We start from the raw sequence: 18,973 nt of genomic DNA on the forward strand, positions 1-18,973 counted from the left end.
TTTCTTTTTCCCCTTGAAATTAAACTGAATGTGCAAGACAAGAAAGGTAACAGCGGAATAGCATAATATAACATGGAAATCAACTTAAGCCTTTCGAAACATATAGTAATATTATTACATAATATGGAAATTAAACTAAAGCCTTGGACAACAGATATGTTTTGGCTTCAAACGCTACTCACATCATTACCCTAATAAAATATTGTTTTATTAGTATCAGACTATAAAGATTAGGTAATAGGGGGCATAGGAGCAACCCACAAGCCTTTACTTCCTATTTAACGTTTCAATGCTCCATAGTGATCATGCAACGTAGACCTTCCCCTTTCAGCATATACTCAAATGCTTTGTTGATCTCTGAAAATGGAACTTGGTGGGTAATGAATTTCTCCAGCTCTAGCTCCTGAAATTTTTTCCAGCTCACCAATTAGCTAAAAACAGACTGATAAATCTAGAAGAAAGATAAGTATGAAGAAGGCTATGGGATAAAGTTTAACTTCTATATATGCCGAAAAGACACAAGTAAAACTTCATTGATATTGTAAACACAACTTTACAATGTCTGTATACAAGTTAAATTGCTATTGTGTTAGAATCACCTTATTCATGTACTTGCCCACCACAGATGGAAGGTCAGTTTTGGGCTTGTAGTTGCCAAAGAAGGTGCCCTTGAGAGTCCTCTCATTCAACAGATTCATTGGATGAGTTTTGAACGCATCGTCTTTGTTTGGCACACCAACAAGCACGGCCACACCCCATCCCTGTAATCAAGTAACATAAAGTTGAACTTACATTTGTTTGTTAGAACGTAAAAGAGATCGAGAAGATTTTCAGATAATAAATTTACATCATGAACACATTCAAAAGCAGAGATCATGGCGTTGACATTTCCAGTACACTCGACACTTCGGTCAACACCTCCATCTGTCATCTCAGCAATGACCTGAAAATCATTCCTCCATTAACAAAAGTAATGTTGTAAGGAGTTAACAGACTCCCAAAGATATGCTATGTGTAGTAGTGAAGATGTGAAGGACAAACCTGCTGGACAGGCTTATCATAATCTTTTGGATTCACAAACTCTGTGACACCAAACTTCTTGGCTGTGAAAATTTTAATGAAAAGCATAGAATCAATGCCAACATTTATCAGAATTAATTACAATGGACATTCTTGTTCATAGAAAATCAATGCACTCACCATCATTGAACCTGCTGGGATTCAAATCAATGCCAATGACCCTAGAAGCCCCAGCAATCCTAGCTCCTTCAGCAGCCTAATAATTTTGTCAAAATGACAAGGAAAACATTCTCAAACTTCACACCGCTTTGACAACGAAAACTACATAAGAAAAATAGAAGGTGGAATATGTACTCACAGCAAGGCCAACAGCTCCCAAGCCAAAAATAGCTACAGTAGAACCTTTGGTAGGTTTGGCAACATTGAGAGTTGCACCAAGTCCTTCAGAATAGATGAACTCCATCAGATATCCAATTTTAACTACTCTTTCATTTAACAAATGAGTAACTGGCTACATTTCAATCCAACCTGTCGATATTCCACAACTTAGAACGCAAACTTTGTCAAGTGGTGCCTGTGGATCAATCTTGGCGACGCATCCAGAATGGACAACGGTGTATTCACTAAAGGTGGAAGTTCCAACAAAGTGATATATCGGTTTTCCATCCTTGGAGAATCTTGTCTGACCATCATGGATCATAACTCCCCTGTCTGTGTTTATTCTAAGGAGGTCGCACATGTTGCTTTCCTCTGATTTACAGTGTCGACACTGCTGGCATTCACCAGTGAACACAGGAAGAACATGGTCTCCTGGTTTGAGATCTGTAACACCTTCACCTACACTCTCCACAATTCTATAGCCACACAAATGGAACTTTATTTTAGAATATACTGATTATGTTTGAAAGTAGTTTAAGAAAATCAACTAATATAAAAGGTCATACCCTCCAGCTTCATGTCCGAAAATTCGAGGAAACAGAGGTGTTTGCCCCTGGAACAAAAGGAAGGATCTCAAATCAATAAGATCACCAAATGGACCAATATATAAAGGAATAAAGTAAAACGTCTCAAAAGGAACATTAGTTTATTCCTTTAAGGAAACCGCTATGATTGAAAATACAAGTTTCAGCAGCATAGAGAATTTAAAGCACACATGAAACAAAAATCAAAAAGAGAAGAGAACTAAAGGTATGTAGAAAAAACCTCAGACAATTCCTTCGGTATCAAAAGTTAACCATAAGTTTAGTACATTCTTAATGTAATCATTCTACCAACTTCCTATGTATTGTATAGATTTCTTTGTGCTTCTAGCACCCAACGATCAGGGTATTAAAGAAAATAAGAAACTAAAGAACCCAAAGTTCCCACATAGTTATGTAACTCAACATGGTAGTTAGGTTCTCCCTCTATATAATGATTCTTTTATAACACCAGAGCATGAACAATCAAATGCGAATGACACTTCTGACTTCCGACTGCCGTATTCTTCTTAAAATTCCAAAACTAGCATTGCCACTGTGAAAAGGTCCATAGGCTGTTCTAAAAACTCATAATGAGAATAGGGAATCAGTTATAGAACTACCATTTATTTGAAAAATATTCTGACGGCCCGCGGGGGAAGAATCAATGGAAGGCCAGAAGAGATGGCTCATACCAACCCAACTGAAGATTGGCAGTTAAGATACTTAATTCGCCAACTAGACAAAATTGTGCCAAACTGGAATTAAATCATTTTGATTACCATTTTCCAACAGAAATACATGGTATTACTATATATGTAAAGCAAAAAACAGGTTGAGATATATATATGCTCTAGAAAGTCAACAATTAATTAAGTTAGAAAATGTAGCGCGGCAAGCAGTAATAACGTACCTTAGCTTCCCAGAAGTAAACATCAGTATGGCACAAGGAGGTGAAAAGAATCTTGAGGCGAACTTCACTTTTCTGTGGTGGTGCAACCTCCACTTCTTCTATCTCCAATGGCTTCCCGGCTTCCCATGCAACCGCAGCTGCATGCATTATACATTCACAAAATAGTTTATCAAAATAGGAAAGTAATAGAAATTTTTCCAAAACAAAACTACTTGTCAAAATACACACACCAAACAGACCATGCAAATACAATATATAGCATGAGTTATCACTATTTGGTTTCCGACCTCAAAAGCATTAATTAGATGACTCAAGAAAATACATTTATTTTTCATGAACAAAAATATCTATATTCACTGACTACTCACTACCTAAAAATACTTGTTATACTAAACCACTCATTTATAAGAATGTATAGAATAGTGTGGAATATAATGGTACTAACAAATAACTAAGCAAACTTCGCCTAAATTACACATCTAATCAAAATCCGTGATACATCAGAAACAACCATTATACAAAAATACTACCCATAATTAATTAGGCACAAAAATAAAGTTCAGAAAAAAATAGAGGCAAAATTAAACCAGATCAATTTGTTTGACAAAAGATACTAACAGAAAACCTCATTAATTTGCAACAAAATGACCTGATCAAAAAATCCTCCCCTAATTGGACAAGCAAAAAAAACTGAGATCAAAGAAAGTACCTTTGCAACGAATGACCTGCCCAGCAGTATTGCTTGACATTGTTGTTGGTATCTTTTTATCTGTCTAATACAGTAGCTTATACTTTTTTCTAGTAATTTTAATGAACTGACTATATTCTTCTTCTATGTGAATATATATAGAGAGAGAGAGCAGAGAGAGTGAAGAAGAGAGTGGGAAAGTTGATAACTGCACACCGTCAGAATAGTGTTTTGAGGTGACAATGGACGAGAAAGCCGCTCACTTCAATTGAATACGTACGTTTTGCACGGGAAAATGGCGCACACGCGTCCTTCTTTCTCTCTAAATTCAATGGTCACTTTCTGGATTTTGGACCTTGTCAACACCACGTGTCCTCTTCTTCCACATGTTCACTAATAGGATTACTACTTGCTTTTTCGCTTGTAACGTGACAAGTGCCCATACAGAATATTTATCTCACGTTAACACTTTAATCAAATACTGTTATCTCTTGTGAAAATAATTATACCGTGGATGTCCATTTATTATTTCGCTATAGATAATTTTTCTGAAAAAGATTATGCATTTAGTACTCTATTGAAATTTATCTACAAACAGCTGATTCAGGCAGGTTGCAGCAGCTCAATGAAATGATTTGCAGCACCTTCTTATTAAACAGACAGGTTGCAAGCAGCTCATGCAGACACCTTACAAGCAGCTAAAGAAAAGCCTTGCAGCTGCTTCCTGAAAAGTCTCGCAACTGTTTCCTTTCTTTTATAAATAGAGAATTTTTCAGTTCATTATGTACATAAGTTTGAAGTTTGAATAATATATCAATCACTCTCTATACTTGTCTTCAGTTTATTTACTTTACAGTTTTTATTTTATAACACGTTATCAGCACGAGACTCTGCCATCCTGAGTAAATACTTTGAAAGTATCACAGGTACGAACTTTCTTTTTCTAAATAATGTCAAATCTTTCTAAACTTGAGTTTGTAGCCCTAGATATATCGGGCAAAAGCTACATATCTTGGGTGCTTGATGCCGAAATTCATCTTGATGCAATGGGCCTGGCAGACACCATCAAAGATAAAAATCAGGCATCAAACAAGACCGGTCCAAAGCAATGATATTCCTACGCCATCACCTTGATGAGAGCCTGAAAATGGAATATCTTACTATTAAAGATCCAGTCATACTGTGGAATAATTTGAAAGATAGATATGACCACCTGAAGATGGTCGTTCTTCCATAGGCACGTTATGATTGGACTCATCTAAGGCTACAAGATTTTAAATCTATCAGTGAGTATAATTCTGCTATGTTCAGAATTATTTCCTAATTGAAACTATGTGGTGATAATATTACTGATCATGATATGTTGGAGAAAACGTTCACCACTTTTCATACCTCGAATATGCTCCCGCAACAGCATTATCGAGAGATGGGATTCAAAAAGTATTCTGAACTCATCTCACATCTTCTTGTAGCCGAGCAACATAATGGGCTATTAATGAAAAACCATGAAAGCCGACCTACTGGTTCTTATCCATTCCCTGAAGTGAATGAGATGAATTTTCACCAAGCTAAGCGTGGAAGAGGACGTGGCCCCAGTCGTGGTCATGGCCGTGGTCGGGGAGGAAACTCTAATCGTGGTAATAACAATGCACCAAAGAACCCTCCTCACCACCAGCAGTGGGAAAGGAAGGAACAAAAGCATGAAGCGGTGCAAGCAGCAACGACAGAAAATGCATGCTATAGATGTGGAGGAAAAGGGCACTAGTCACGTACATGTCGTACGCCAAAGCACCCGGTAGAGATGTATCAAGCCTCCCTGAAGAAGACAGAGAAAAATGCTGAAGCAAATTTTATTTCTGAAGATAATTTAGATTTCATGCATTTGGATGTAGCTGATTATTTTGCACTCCCAGAAGGAGAAATAAGTCATGTGATCGGTAGTGAATCTGTAGAAATGTAAATATTTTAATGTTTGTTATTTGTAGTAGATAGTATGGTTATGTAATTGTTGTACATAAATAAAAGTTATGCTTTGAAAATGATGTTTACTATCATATTTATTTTGTTTATGTCATTTTGAAGAATATAGATAATTCTCAAATTATGTTTGGATCAAAGACCAATCATGAAGATATTTGTGTAATTGATAGTGGAACAACTCATGCCATATTCAAAGATCAGAAATACTTTTCTTATTTGCATAAGGAAAAAGTAAATGTTTCTATAATAAGTTTGATTGAAGGCTCCGGAAGAGCTACTGTATTTCTACCTAAGGGAACAAAACTTATTATCGACAATGCATTGTTCTCCTCCAAGTCCCGAAGAAACTTGTTGAGTTTTATAGATATCCGCCGAAATGGATATCATGTTGAGATAATAGATGAAATGAACGTGGAATATCTTTGTATTACAAAGAATATTTATGGCGAGAAATGCATTGTAGAAAAGTTACCAACTTTATCTTCTGGCTTATACTATTCAAAGATTAGTATAGTTGAAGCACACTCTATCGTAAACCGGACGTTTACTGATTCAAATAATTTTGTGCTTTGGCATGGACGTTTGGGCCATCCTGGATCAATAATGATGAGACGAATTACTGAAAATTCGAGTGGGAATCCATTAAAGAACCTGAAGATTCTTACAAATAATGAATTTTCTTGTGATACTTGTTATCAAGGCAAAATGATCACTAGACCATCACCAATGAAGGTTGGCATTGAATCTCCTGCCTTTTTAGAATGTATACATGGGGATATATGTGGATCTATTCACCCACCAAGTGGGATGTTTAGATATTTTATGGTCCTAATAGATGCATCTTCAAGATGGTCTCATGTGTGCCTACTATCATCTCGCAACTTGGCGTTTGCAAAGTTATTAGCCCAAATAATTCGATTAAGGGCACAATTCCCAGATTATCATAAAAAGGCTATTCGCCTTGATAATGCTGGAGAATTCTCATCTCAAGCTTTTGATAATTACTATCTATCAGCTGGGATAAAAGTTGAACATCCTGTAGCTTATGTTCATACTCAAAATGGCCTTGTAGAGTCATTTATTAAACGACTGCAATTGATAGCAAGACCACTACTTATGAAAATAAAATTGCACATTACTGTTTGGGGCCATGCTATCTTGCACGCAGCATCACTTATCCGTCTCAAACCGATACATTATAATAAATATTCTCCGTCACAATTAGTTTTTGGTCATGAACCAAATATTGCCCATCTATAAATTTTTGGATGTGCTGTATATGTGCCAGTAGCACCACCACAGCGCAATAAGATGGGCCCCCAAAGAAGGTTAGGTATATATATTGGGTTTGAATCACCCTCTATTATTCGCTATCTTGAACCATTGACGGGAGATTTATTTATACTCGATTTGCAGATTGTCGATTTGATAAAAGAAATTTTTCACAATTATGGGGAGAGAAAAAGGAAATCAAAAGAGAAATTGTGTGAAACGTTTCATTATTATCTCACTTTGATCCACGTATCCCTATATGTAATCAGGAGGTCCAGAAGATCATCCATTTATAAAATATAGCAAATCAAATGCCATACACATTTACTGATTTGAACAGGATAACTAAGTCACATATCCCTACAGAGAATGTTCCTATTCGAATTTGATGTCCCAACAGGACCATCTACTAGCATGAGAGCTAGTGAACCTAAAGCACGCCTGAAGCGTGGTAGGCCTTTGGGTTCTAAGGATCGAAATCCTAGAAAAAGAAAATCGACAAATAATCAAAATGATATTATGAAGGGATCTCCTAAAGAGACCCAAGATCTAATTAGTTCTGAGATTCCTCAAGAAATCAATGAACCCGAGACTCCAGTGAGTGAGGAACTTTTAATAAGTTCTACTGGTGATGAGATTAATTTAAATCGATCTGAAATAGTGGTGGATGATATTTTTGCATATAATATTGCACTTAATATTATGCAAGATAGTGAGAATCTTGAACCCCGATTTGTCGAAGAATCTCGACAAAGAACTGATTGGCCAAAATGGCAAGAGTCAATTCAATCAGAATTGAGGTCACTTGCTAAAAGAGAGGTCTTTGGACCAGTAGTCCAAACACCTGCTGGTATAAAGCCAGTTGGTCATAAATGGATTTTTGTGCAAAAAAGGAATGATAAAAATGAAGTTGAAAGATACAAGGCTCGCCTTGTTGCACAAGGATTCTCACAATGACCTGGAGTCGATTATGAAGAAACTTATTCACCCGTTATGGATGCCACAACATTTCGATATCTCATCAGTTTAGCCTTACGTGAAAGGCTTGAAATACATCTAATGGATGTGGTTACAGCTTATTTGTACGGGTCACTTGATAATGAAATTTACATGAAAATTCCTAAATGATTTAAAATGTCTGAAGCATATTTAAAATCTCGGGAAATGTACTCAATCAGATTACAAAGATTTTTATACGGTTTAAAACAATCTGGGCGCATGTGGTATAACCGCCTCAGTGAAAATTTGCTGAAAGAGGGTTACATAAATGATGTTAATTGTCCATATATTTTTATATAGAAAATAGCTTCAGAATTTGTTATACTTGTTGTTTATGTTGATGACATAAATCTTGTTGGAACTCCAAAAGAGCTCCAAAAGGCAATTGAATATCTTAAGAAAGAATTTGAGATGAAAGATCTTAGAAAGATAAAACTTTGTCTTGGTCTGCAAATTAAACATTTAGCAGACATGATCTTTATCCATCAATCTGCCTATACAGAAAGGGTATTAAAACGCTTTTACATGGATAAAGCGCACCCATTAAGTACACCAATGGTTGTTCGATCACTTGAAGTGAATAAAAATTTGTTACGTCCTACAAAAGAGGATGAGAAACTCTTTGGTCCCGAAGTACCCTATCTCAGTGCAATTGGTGCACTAATGTATCTTGCTAATGCTACAAGGCCTGACATAGCATTTTCTGTTAATTTACTTGCACGATATAGTTCTTCTCCTACACGGAGACATTGGAACGGGATTAAGCATATATTGCGATATTTAAAGGGAACTCTTGATATGGGTTTATTTTATTCTAACAAAGGTAGTGCAGATCTTGTTGGTTATGCAGATGCAAGTTATTTATCTGATCCCCATAAAGCTAGATCTCAAACCAGGTACGTGTTTACATGTGGAGGTACTATCATATCATGGCGCTCCACAAAGAAATATATTGTTGCTACTTCTTCAAATCATGCTAAAATAATAGCTATTCATGAAGCAAGTAGGGAATGCGTATGATTGAGATCAATAATTCATTTTATTCGAGAAAAATGTGGTTTGAAATGTGAGAAAAGACCCACAATTTTATACGAAAACAATGCTGCATGCATAGCCCAATTGAAGGGAGGATTTATAAAAGGAGATAGAACGAAGCACATTTCACCAAAATTATTCTACACACAGAATTTTCAGAAAAATGGTAACATTGATGTGCAACAAATCCGTTCAAGTGACAATCCGACAGATTTATTCACTAAATCTTTACCAACTTCAACTTTTGATAAGATGGTATACAAGATTGGAATGCGGAGACTCAAATATTTGAAATAAGATTTTCATCAGGGGGAGTAAAAACGCGATGTACTCTTTTTTTCTTACTAAGGTTTTTTCCCACAGGGTTTTCCTTATAAGGTTTTTAATGAGGCAGCTAGCATTGCGTATTACTAAATATGTGCTCTTTTTCCTTCACTATGATTGTTTTCCACAGAGTTTTTTCCTAGTAAGGTTTTAACGAGGCACAATACCTTTTAATGAATATCCAAGGGGGAGTGTTATGAAAATAATTATATTGTGGATACCCATTTATTACTCCGCTATAGATACTTTTCCTGAAGAAGATTATCCATTTAATACTCTGTTGAAGTTTATCCACAAGCAGATGATGCAGGCAGGTTGCAAGTAGCTCAATGAAATAATTTGCAGCAGCTTCTTATTAAATAGGCAGGTTGCAAGCAGCTCATGCAGACAGCTTACAAGCAGCTAAAGAAAAGCCTTGCAGCTGCTTCCTGAAAAGCCTCGCAGCTGCTTCCTTTCTTCTATAAATAGAGGAGTTTTCAGTTTATTATGTACATAAGTTTGAAGTTTGAATAATATATAAATCTCTCTCTATACTTGTCTTCAGTTTATTTACTTTATAATTTTTATTTTATAACACTATCTTCTTTATTTAACTATACTCCAGTAGTGCATACGTATTACTTTTAATCTATTATGATTGACTATAAGAACTTATTACATACAGTATATATTTTGTGTTCATTAATTAATTTAAACATTGTGTTTAAGTAAATTTTTGGTGAATAAAATAGGGGTAGATTTTATAAACGAAATAGAACTAAGACGAAATAATCATGCATTGAATGCAGCAACTATTTTAGCCTCTTCTGTCTTCTTTGATAATGGGTGATCAAGTGGACAAAAAAAAAATCGATAAAAGTGTATTATAACAAAATGCTTTCTTTGCCAAATTATATCTAGATTATTTTTCGTGTTTGGTTAGGTATAAAATTGTTTGACCTATTGTAATTGTACAAGGTGCAGAACATGATATGAGACAATGATTTTGTGATATTCTTTAAATCTAAAAGTATCCTAATACTGTCAAATGTTGGTTTTGAAAAACAAAATACATATACATTATAAAGTAAGAGTTTTTGTTTCCGCCCACGAAAGACAGATAAATTTTTATCCAAAAGATTTTGGTTCCTAATCTGTTATATCTCACATTACTAGTATTGTAAAAGTGGGAACGCTCATAGTAAAAAGTTGAAAAATCAAAATGCTCAGCTAAAATTGAAAGCATTTTTGACCTTTAATGTAACGACCCGATCGATCGTTTTGAGTATTTACGCTCCTTTCAACTATTTGAAGTCTTGAATAACTTCCTACGAGATACTATGACTTGTGCGAATTGTTGGTTTTGGTTTTAAGGTATTTCGGAGTTAGCTTGGAAGAATGAATTTTCATGTTGGAAGCTTAAGTTGAAATAGTTGACCGGATGTTGACTTATGTGTAAACGACCTCGGAATTTAATTCTGATGATTCCAATAGCTCTGTATGGTGATTTTAGACTTAGGAGCGTGTCCGTAAAATTATTTGGAGGTCCGTAGTGGAATTAGGCTTGAAATGTCGAAAGTTGAATTTTGGGAAGTTTGACCGGGGGTTGACTTTTTGATATTGGGGTCGAAATACGATTATGAAAAGTTGAGGTCAATCGGACGTGATTTGATAGGTTTCGGCGTTGTTTGTAGAAATTGAAAGTTTCAAAGTTCATTAGGCTTGAATTGGGGTATGATTTATAGTTTTAGTGTTGTTTGAGGTGATTTGAGGGTTCGACTAGGTTCGTATGATGTTTTAGGACTTGTTGGTATATTTAGTTAAGGTCCCGAGGGGCTCGGGTGAGTTTTAGATGGTTAACGGATCAAAATTTAGACTTAAACAACTGCTGAAATTTTCTGATATCTGTATCTGATTTCCTTATACGCGATCGCGTGAATGCGTCTGCGATCGCGTAGGCTTAGTTGGTCAGTAGAGGTTTTGTGCCTCGCGATCGCATGGGGATATCCGCGATCGCGTAAGGTTAATTAAGGGCTGCTGAGTATTGTGCTTCGCGATCGCGTGAAGCGGGATGCGATCGCTTAGCTTTGAGATTTTGTGACTCGCGAACGCGTGAAGAAGATCGCGTTCGCGTAGAGTAAGTAGAGCGGAAATAGAAGTCACGCATTTTGTGCTTCGTGATCGCGTGGACGAGTCCGCGATCGCGTAGGTCTGTGATGTTGTGCATTGCGATCACTTGGGAAAGTCCGCGATCGCGTAGGGTAAAATCTGGGCTGTGAAAAACTATTCTTCGCGATCGCGTAGAGCAAATGGCTGGGCAGAGAGTTTAAGTTCTGAAAATGGGACTTCGTCTCATTTTCCATTTTTGACGGATTGGAGCTCGGGAAGAGGCGGTTTTTGGGAAATTTTCAGAGAAAATAATAGGGTAAGTGTTCTTAACTCAATATTGGTTAAATTACCCGAATCCATGGTTGTTTTTATCGTTTAATGGGTGAATTAAGTTAAAAAATCTAGAAAACCCTCTTGGTTTAAATTGAATATTTGAGGGTTGAGTTGGGGTCGGATTTTGGTAAAATTTATATGGTTAGACTCGTAGTTGGATGGGCTTCGAGATTTTATAACTTTTGTCGAGTTTCGATACGTGGGTCCCACGGCGATTTTTGAGCTAAATTTTAATTTTGTATGGAAAACATGCATTTTCTTATGGAATTAATTCCAATAAATTTTATTGATTGAATCGAATTATTTATGGCTAGATTCGAGGCGTTTAGATGCCAATTCACGAGGAAAGGACATTGCAGAATAAGAATTCCACGACTTGAGGTAAGTAACAGTTATAAATCTGATCCTGAACGTATGAAACCCCAGACTTTGTATCATGTGATTATTTTGGAGGTGACTCACATGCTTGGTGACGGGCGTGTGGGCGTGCATCGAGAAGATCGTGACTTGATCCGTCCCGTGGAAACTGTAAAGTTGAATAACTTGTTGTTAGCTATGTGCTGTCTATGTGTTGTGGAAATTTGACTGTAAGTCATGTTAAAAACCATGTTTAGGCTATATGTTGGTACTGTTGAGACCCACAGAGCTCATGTACATGTTGAACTATCTGCTTAATTGTTGTTTTGTACTCAGTCACAATTTACTTGATTATTTTATCTCTATCTCTATTGTTCATTATTGATGCATCATATCATTGTTGTTGGGCTGATTTCATGATTTCTGAGAGCCCGAGAGACTGGAGAGATTTATGACTGAGTGAGGCCGAGGGCCTGAATGTGAGATATTATTATAGCACGTGAGTTGTCCGTGCGGATCCAGATATTATACTATAGCACGTGAGTTGTCCGTGCGAATCCAGATATTGATACTATAGCACGTGAGTTGTCCGTGCAGCACGTGAGTGCTTGGGCTGTAGGAGCTCCTCCGGAGTTTGTACACCCCCAATGAGCGCGGGTACCTATTGAGCGTGAGTGTTGAGGGCTGGGAGCCCAGTGAGTGATTGTTGTCCTGAGAGGCTGTACTTGCTTTTTATTTGTTGTTGCACTTTGTTGCTATCTGTCATTGTTGTGAAATTTTCTGAAAGATTTTATACCCGGAATACATGAACTTGAACTGTATAGAATTGATTTGACTTAAACTGCTGGATTTGAAAGCATGTCTATTCTTGCTGGAATTACTGAAAGTAAACTATAACTATGTAGCTCGTCAATATCTTCAGTTCCTTATTTATTATTGTTACTTGCGGAGTTGGTTGTACTCATACTACACCCTGCATTTCGTGTGCAGATCTAGGTATTCCCGAGCATAGCGGGTGTTGATCCTTTCGCATAGTTAATTTTTCGGAGATTCTGAGGTAGCTGCCGTGTTTCGCAGATCTTGTCTCTCCTTCCCTATCTCCTTGTTTACTGTATTTGGTCTTAAACTATTATAGACAGTATTTTTCCGACTTGTATTCATAATAGATGCTCATGTACTCAGTGACACAAGGGTTTGGAAGGGTTTATATATATATATATATATATATATATATATATATATATATATATTTGTGAGTTTTTCTTCCGCTAAATTTAGATATTATGTTTTCAAACTTAAAAGATATGGTGGTTTATTGAGATTGCCGGCTTGCCTAGTATTGAGATAGGCGCCATCACGACGGGTGAGATTTTGGGTCGTGACATTTAAACACTACTTTTACAATATTTTTGGACAAAAATGTGAATATGCTTCTAATTAATATTGATCAATATATCATCAAGAATGGTAATATGATGTATATGATTTTTGTTAATGTTTAACCAAAGATTTCATATTCGAGCCTTGAGTATAATTCCTTGTATATATATACTATAGAGATAGGTGGATAAATATTTTTCTTTAGTAAGACCCCATCGCTAATATTAATTTATCTAACATATTAAATATTAATTAATATTTTAGATAAATTAATATTTAATATATAAATGATTTATTTATATATATTTATATAAATAATAATAATAAATAAGACGAATAAATGAGTTCTGTTTGTTCTGCATCTTCACGTGACTCAATAGGAGAGATTGACCTATTTCATACTTCTTCAAATAGCAATGATTCAGTTTATAAGGAATGATTAAAACTATTTATATTTCTAAATTTAGAAAGTTCCCTTTTCGACATTATTATTTGAAGAAAATTTGATAGTTAAAGATCACTTTTGATCATCTTAGGAAAAAAAATAAGTCTTTCTTTTTTAATTGAATCATCAATGATTTCAATGATCTAAAATAGATAAATACACCAAACAACAAATTCAATTTTTTCTTTATGAGATGGATAAAAAAAGATTAATATAAGGTAAGATTTTAGTTCTTCTTATTATTTTTTTCATCTGATTGATAAAATTCAAAGAACGGAGAGGGTTTCGTATCTATCAATTCGATCAAATAGACTGAACAATTGATATCTCTAGTAAACTAAAGTCATCGTTTAATAGCTATTTTGCTTCAATTTCTTCTTTACAAATAAAAAATTAAAGATTTAGTTACGATTAGAATCAACTTTCTATCTTCATTCATGGATCCTTTATTCATACCAATACTAAGTAGTCAAAAATTTGTATTCATTTTTTATAATATTATGCATGGATCAGGTATATCATGCCGAATTCTTTAGAAAAAATTATGTCTTTCACAATAGAATTTGATATGTGAGATCTCGAGTAAGTGTTTACATAATCTTCTTCTGTCTAAAGAAATGATTCATCGAAATAATGAGTCACCATTAATATCGACACGTCTGAGATCGCCAAATGCTCGGGAGTTCCTCTATTCAAAGCACTTTTAAATTAGTCGGGGGCCTAGATTTCGGATACTCAATGTGAAACAAAAAAAAAGTAGTAATCACTATAACAGTTTGAGTCTTTTTAAGTCATTAAAGCCATCATTACACTCCTCTTAAAATTAATATACTTGAACTATTACTGATCACGTTTCACATAATCTAAAGCTGAAAGCAAATGAAAAGACTACTGTTGTAGTATATCATATTTATGTGGAACACGAACAGAAAATGCGAAGAGCCACATGCCTAAAGTACTTAAGAAAATTTGATTTTACCTGATGCTCCAATTTTTGTTGTAGTAAGCCATTCTTGAATACTTGGCCGTTGAACAAGAAGAAGAACGATTGATATCTCCCAATTTCTTCATTCTTGCCACATACTTATATGCTAATTGAGATTGGATTCAAGAGCTAGGGTTTTGTTTCAGGAGAAAAAGGTCTATAAATTTATTCGTTTCTGTTTCCTCTCTTCTGGTTCATTAATATTTGTGATTACAAGTAGCAGGGTTGTTGCCCCAAATCTCTCTCCATGTCGTCATAATTTGTCATAATTTGTCATTTTAGACAAGAAAAGGAGAAGAGAATGTATCTTTAAATACATTGTATTTTCAACAGTGGAAAAATATTGAACCAAATCGAATATATTTATATTTGTTAAAATATATATATATATATATATATATATATATATATATATATATATATATATTAAATTTAAAAATAATAAAGCATTAAAATTTTTTACCTTGAACTTTGGGTGGATTCAGATGGAAACGGTGACAAGTAACTCCAAATATACTCTACTACTATTAAAACTAAATTGGTTCGAACAATTTTCAATAATAAATCACCAAGATATATCTTCGTGTTATGAAATAATAAAAGGAGAAGAAGAATATTGCAGAGAAAAGTAGAAAAAAGTGATTCTTATTGATTTGGGATGAATTACAATGGAATAGAACATCTCTATTTATAAGGAAAAAGTGGCTTAGCCACCAAGTAACAAACCCTAAGATCTCTCTAAAATATAGGCATTCGCCATAAATAAAATACTATTTATAACATTCCCCCTTGAATGTCTATAAAACAGATAATGTGCCTCATTAAAACCTTAACTAAAATAAAATCAAGTGGAAAAAAATTATATTGAAGGAAAAAGAGTACAAATATTTATAAATACGCCTTTTGGTTGCCTCGTTTAGAATCTTGCAAGGAAAACCCAGTGGGACAAAACCTTGTAAGAAAAAAAGAGTACAATGCGTATTAACTCTCCCTGATGAGAGCATCAATTCACATGCTTGAGTCTCTGCATCCCAATCTTGTATACTAACTTCTTGAAGGTTGACATCGGTAGAGATTTGGTGACCAAATCAGCCATATTATCACTTGAATGAATATGTGTCACGACCCGAAATTCCCACCCTCGCGACTGTGATGGCACCTAACATTTCACTTGCTAGGCAAGCCAACGTTAGAATAATTAGCCATTTTAAAATAATTTTAAATTAATTAATAACAAAGAAACCAATGTGGAAGTAAAGTCTGAAATGTAGTAATTAATCCATAAAAATAGCGTTGTCTAAATACCATCCCAGAATTGGTGTCACAAGTGCACGAGCTTCTAGAATAATACAAATAAAGGTTTGAATAAAATAAAGTTGTCTGAAAGCAAACACACAACTAAAATAAGGTAGACGGGGACTTCAGAACTGCGGACGTTGTGCAGTTATACCTCAAGTCTCCTCTGAATAGCTGAAATCCGAGCAAGTCTATGGTACGCCGATGAGACCAACTCCGAAATCTGCACAAGGAGTGCAGAGTGTAGTATCAGTACAACCGACCCCATGTACTGGTAAGTGTCGAGCCTAACCTCGACAAAGTAGTGACGAGGCTAAGGCAGATCACTTACATTAACATGTACGCAATAATAGTAATAACCACAATAATAGAATTAAATCAGGTAATTCATTTTAAATAGTTGAAGTCAACTCAACAGTCATAACCAATTATTATTTCAATCAATTTTCGTAGCAGTGTGCAACCCGCTCCCACAATATATTCATTTTCAATCCTCCAATATATTTATTTTAATCAAGTATATATAAACTTTTAAATAAGTCTGTTGCGGCGTATAACCCGATCCCCCAATATGAACTTTTAATAAAGTCTGTGGCGGCATGCAACCCGATCCCCCAATATGGACTTTTAATAAAGTCTGTTGCGGCGTGCAACCCGATCCTCCTATATGGACTTTTAATAAAGTCTGTTGCGGCGTTTAACCCGATCCCCCAATATGAAGTTTTAATAAAGTCTATTGCGGCGTGCAACCCGATCCCTCAATATTGACTTTTAATAAAGTCTGTTGCGTACAATCCGATCCCACAATATTTATATTCACTTACCAATTCTTATAAAAGTAATTGCCCCAATAAATGCAATAATTAATATGAAATAATAAGACAACAAGCATACAATAATTATGATTTATTTATGAAAGAGACAATGACAAGTAGCAATTTATTTTGGAAATCAGGGAGAAAATAGGTAGTTTAATATTTAATATGCTAAATGTCAAGTAACAATTAAGACACATAAATTAAATAAGTATGCAACAATTATTGCAGAAATTCAAGAATTAATATTTGACAAAGAATAGGAGAGAAATAATTATTATAATAATTAATTCGTGCCTTAGAACAATTTATAATTTTTAAATAATTATGCAAACAATTAATTTGACGATGTATAAACACTCGTCACCTCGCCTATACGTCGTTCACATGCATTTCACATAACAAATAATTTAAGGGTTCTATACTCTCAAGTCAAGGTTAACCACGACACTTACCTCGCTTTGCAAATTTCAATCAATTACTCGATCACAACTTTTCCTTTTACATTTGTCCCCAAAAGTGTCAAATCTATTCACAAACAATTCGATGAACTCAATACAAATCATAGGTATGAATTCCATATGAATTTACTAATTTTCCAGATAAAATCCGAAATTCACTTTAAAAATTGACAGTGGGGCTCACGTCTCAAATCTCGGAAAAACTTACGAAATCCGAACACCCATTCCGAGACGAGTCTAACCATACAAAAATTATCAAGTTCTGATGTCAATTGGACCTTCAAATCTTAAATTTTTATTTTCGGAAGATTTTATAAAAATCTGATTTTTCTCCCTAAATTTCACGGATTCATGATATAAATATCTATGGAATCATGAAATATAATCAATATAGGATAAGGAACACTTACCCCAATGTTTTACCGTAAAAATCGCCAAAATTCGCCTTACCCGAGCTCAAAAATAAAAAATGGTTAAAACTGGGACGAATCCCATTTTCCAGAACTTAAGTTTTGTTTCTCGGAATTTTACCCTTCGCGAATGCGGTCAGTGCCTCACGTTCGTGAAGAACAAATTTGGGCTGTCTAATTTTACCTTTCGCGAACGCGAAGGCAAATTTCCTGGCCAACCTCTTTGCCTTCGCGAACGCGAAGAAGGAAACCAGAAGCAGATTTTCTGCAGTTTTCCCATGTCCAAAATGATTCGTTAACCACCTAAAAATCAACTTGAGCCCTCGGGGCTCCAAACCAAACATGCACCCAAGTCCTAAAATATCATACGAACTTGCTCGCGCGATCAAATCGCCAAAATAACACATAGAACTACGAATTAGACACCAAATCAAAGGAAATTTTCTAGAAAACTTCAAAACTTATATTTTCACAACCGGGCGTCTGAATCACGTCAAATCAACTCCGTTTCTCACCGAATTCGGTAGACAAGTCATAAATATTATGTCACGACCCAATTTTCCCTCAGTTTGGGTATCGTGATGGCACCTAGTCTTAGAGACTAGGTAAGCCTAACAATAATTAAAACAACATTATTTAAATAGAATTTCTTAAAATTCCCAAAACCAGTAGTACAAGTCATAAGCTCTACAGAGTGTTTGCTAGAAAACTTCTAAATATAACTGTCCAGAAATAAGAATAAACAGTGCAAAACAAAAAGGTTGAAGGTGACTCTGAAGCCTGCGAACGCAGCAACAGGTTTACCTCAAGTCTTCACAGTAACAGTCCACACAGCTAGCTAACAAGTACCTCGATCTGCACAAAAATGTACAGAAGAGTAGCATGATTACATCACAGCGGTGCCCAGTAAGTATCAAGACTAAACTCGGTGGAGTAGTGACGAGAAACAGTCAAGACACTTACTGGTCTAATAAACTGAACATATATAAGTACACGAACAACAGAAGTATGATGTCACATAAAGACTATGCAATATGGCTCACAGTACAGTGATGGCAATAAGGAAGGAAAAAACAAGTATTAGTGGAATATCATGAATATGACACAGAAAGGTAAATGGAACACAACCTAAATCCGAAATCACAAATACAGCAAGGATAAGTAATAACTCAGCAACTCCAACCGCTTTTACATCAAGTTTTAGTCAACAACT

The 18,973-nt window shown here is 35.2% G+C and overlaps 1 protein-coding gene across 1 annotated transcript; it reads right to left on the reverse strand.

Annotated features, from left to right (window-relative positions):
- Nucleotides 1-47: 47 nt before the first annotated feature.
- On the reverse strand, nucleotides 48-3,887 carry LOC107820706 (alcohol dehydrogenase 1). Its single transcript, XM_016647041.2, has 10 exons — nucleotides 3,602-3,887; nucleotides 2,893-3,029; nucleotides 1,965-2,011; nucleotides 1,549-1,874; nucleotides 1,379-1,461; nucleotides 1,201-1,276; nucleotides 1,042-1,103; nucleotides 848-943; nucleotides 600-761; nucleotides 48-403 (listed from the first exon to the last, which is right to left on the reverse strand). The coding sequence occupies exons 1-10, from the start codon at nucleotides 3,639-3,641 to the stop codon at nucleotides 287-289; spliced, it is 1,146 nt and encodes a 381-aa protein (XP_016502527.2). The 5' UTR covers nucleotides 3,642-3,887; the 3' UTR covers nucleotides 48-286.
- Between the last annotated feature and the right edge of the window lie 15,086 nt (nucleotides 3,888-18,973).

This window comes from Nicotiana tabacum, chromosome 12, assembly GCF_000715075.1.
Source record: "Nicotiana tabacum cultivar K326 chromosome 12, ASM71507v2, whole genome shotgun sequence".
In the NCBI taxonomy this organism is placed as follows: domain Eukaryota; kingdom Viridiplantae; phylum Streptophyta; class Magnoliopsida; order Solanales; family Solanaceae; genus Nicotiana; species Nicotiana tabacum.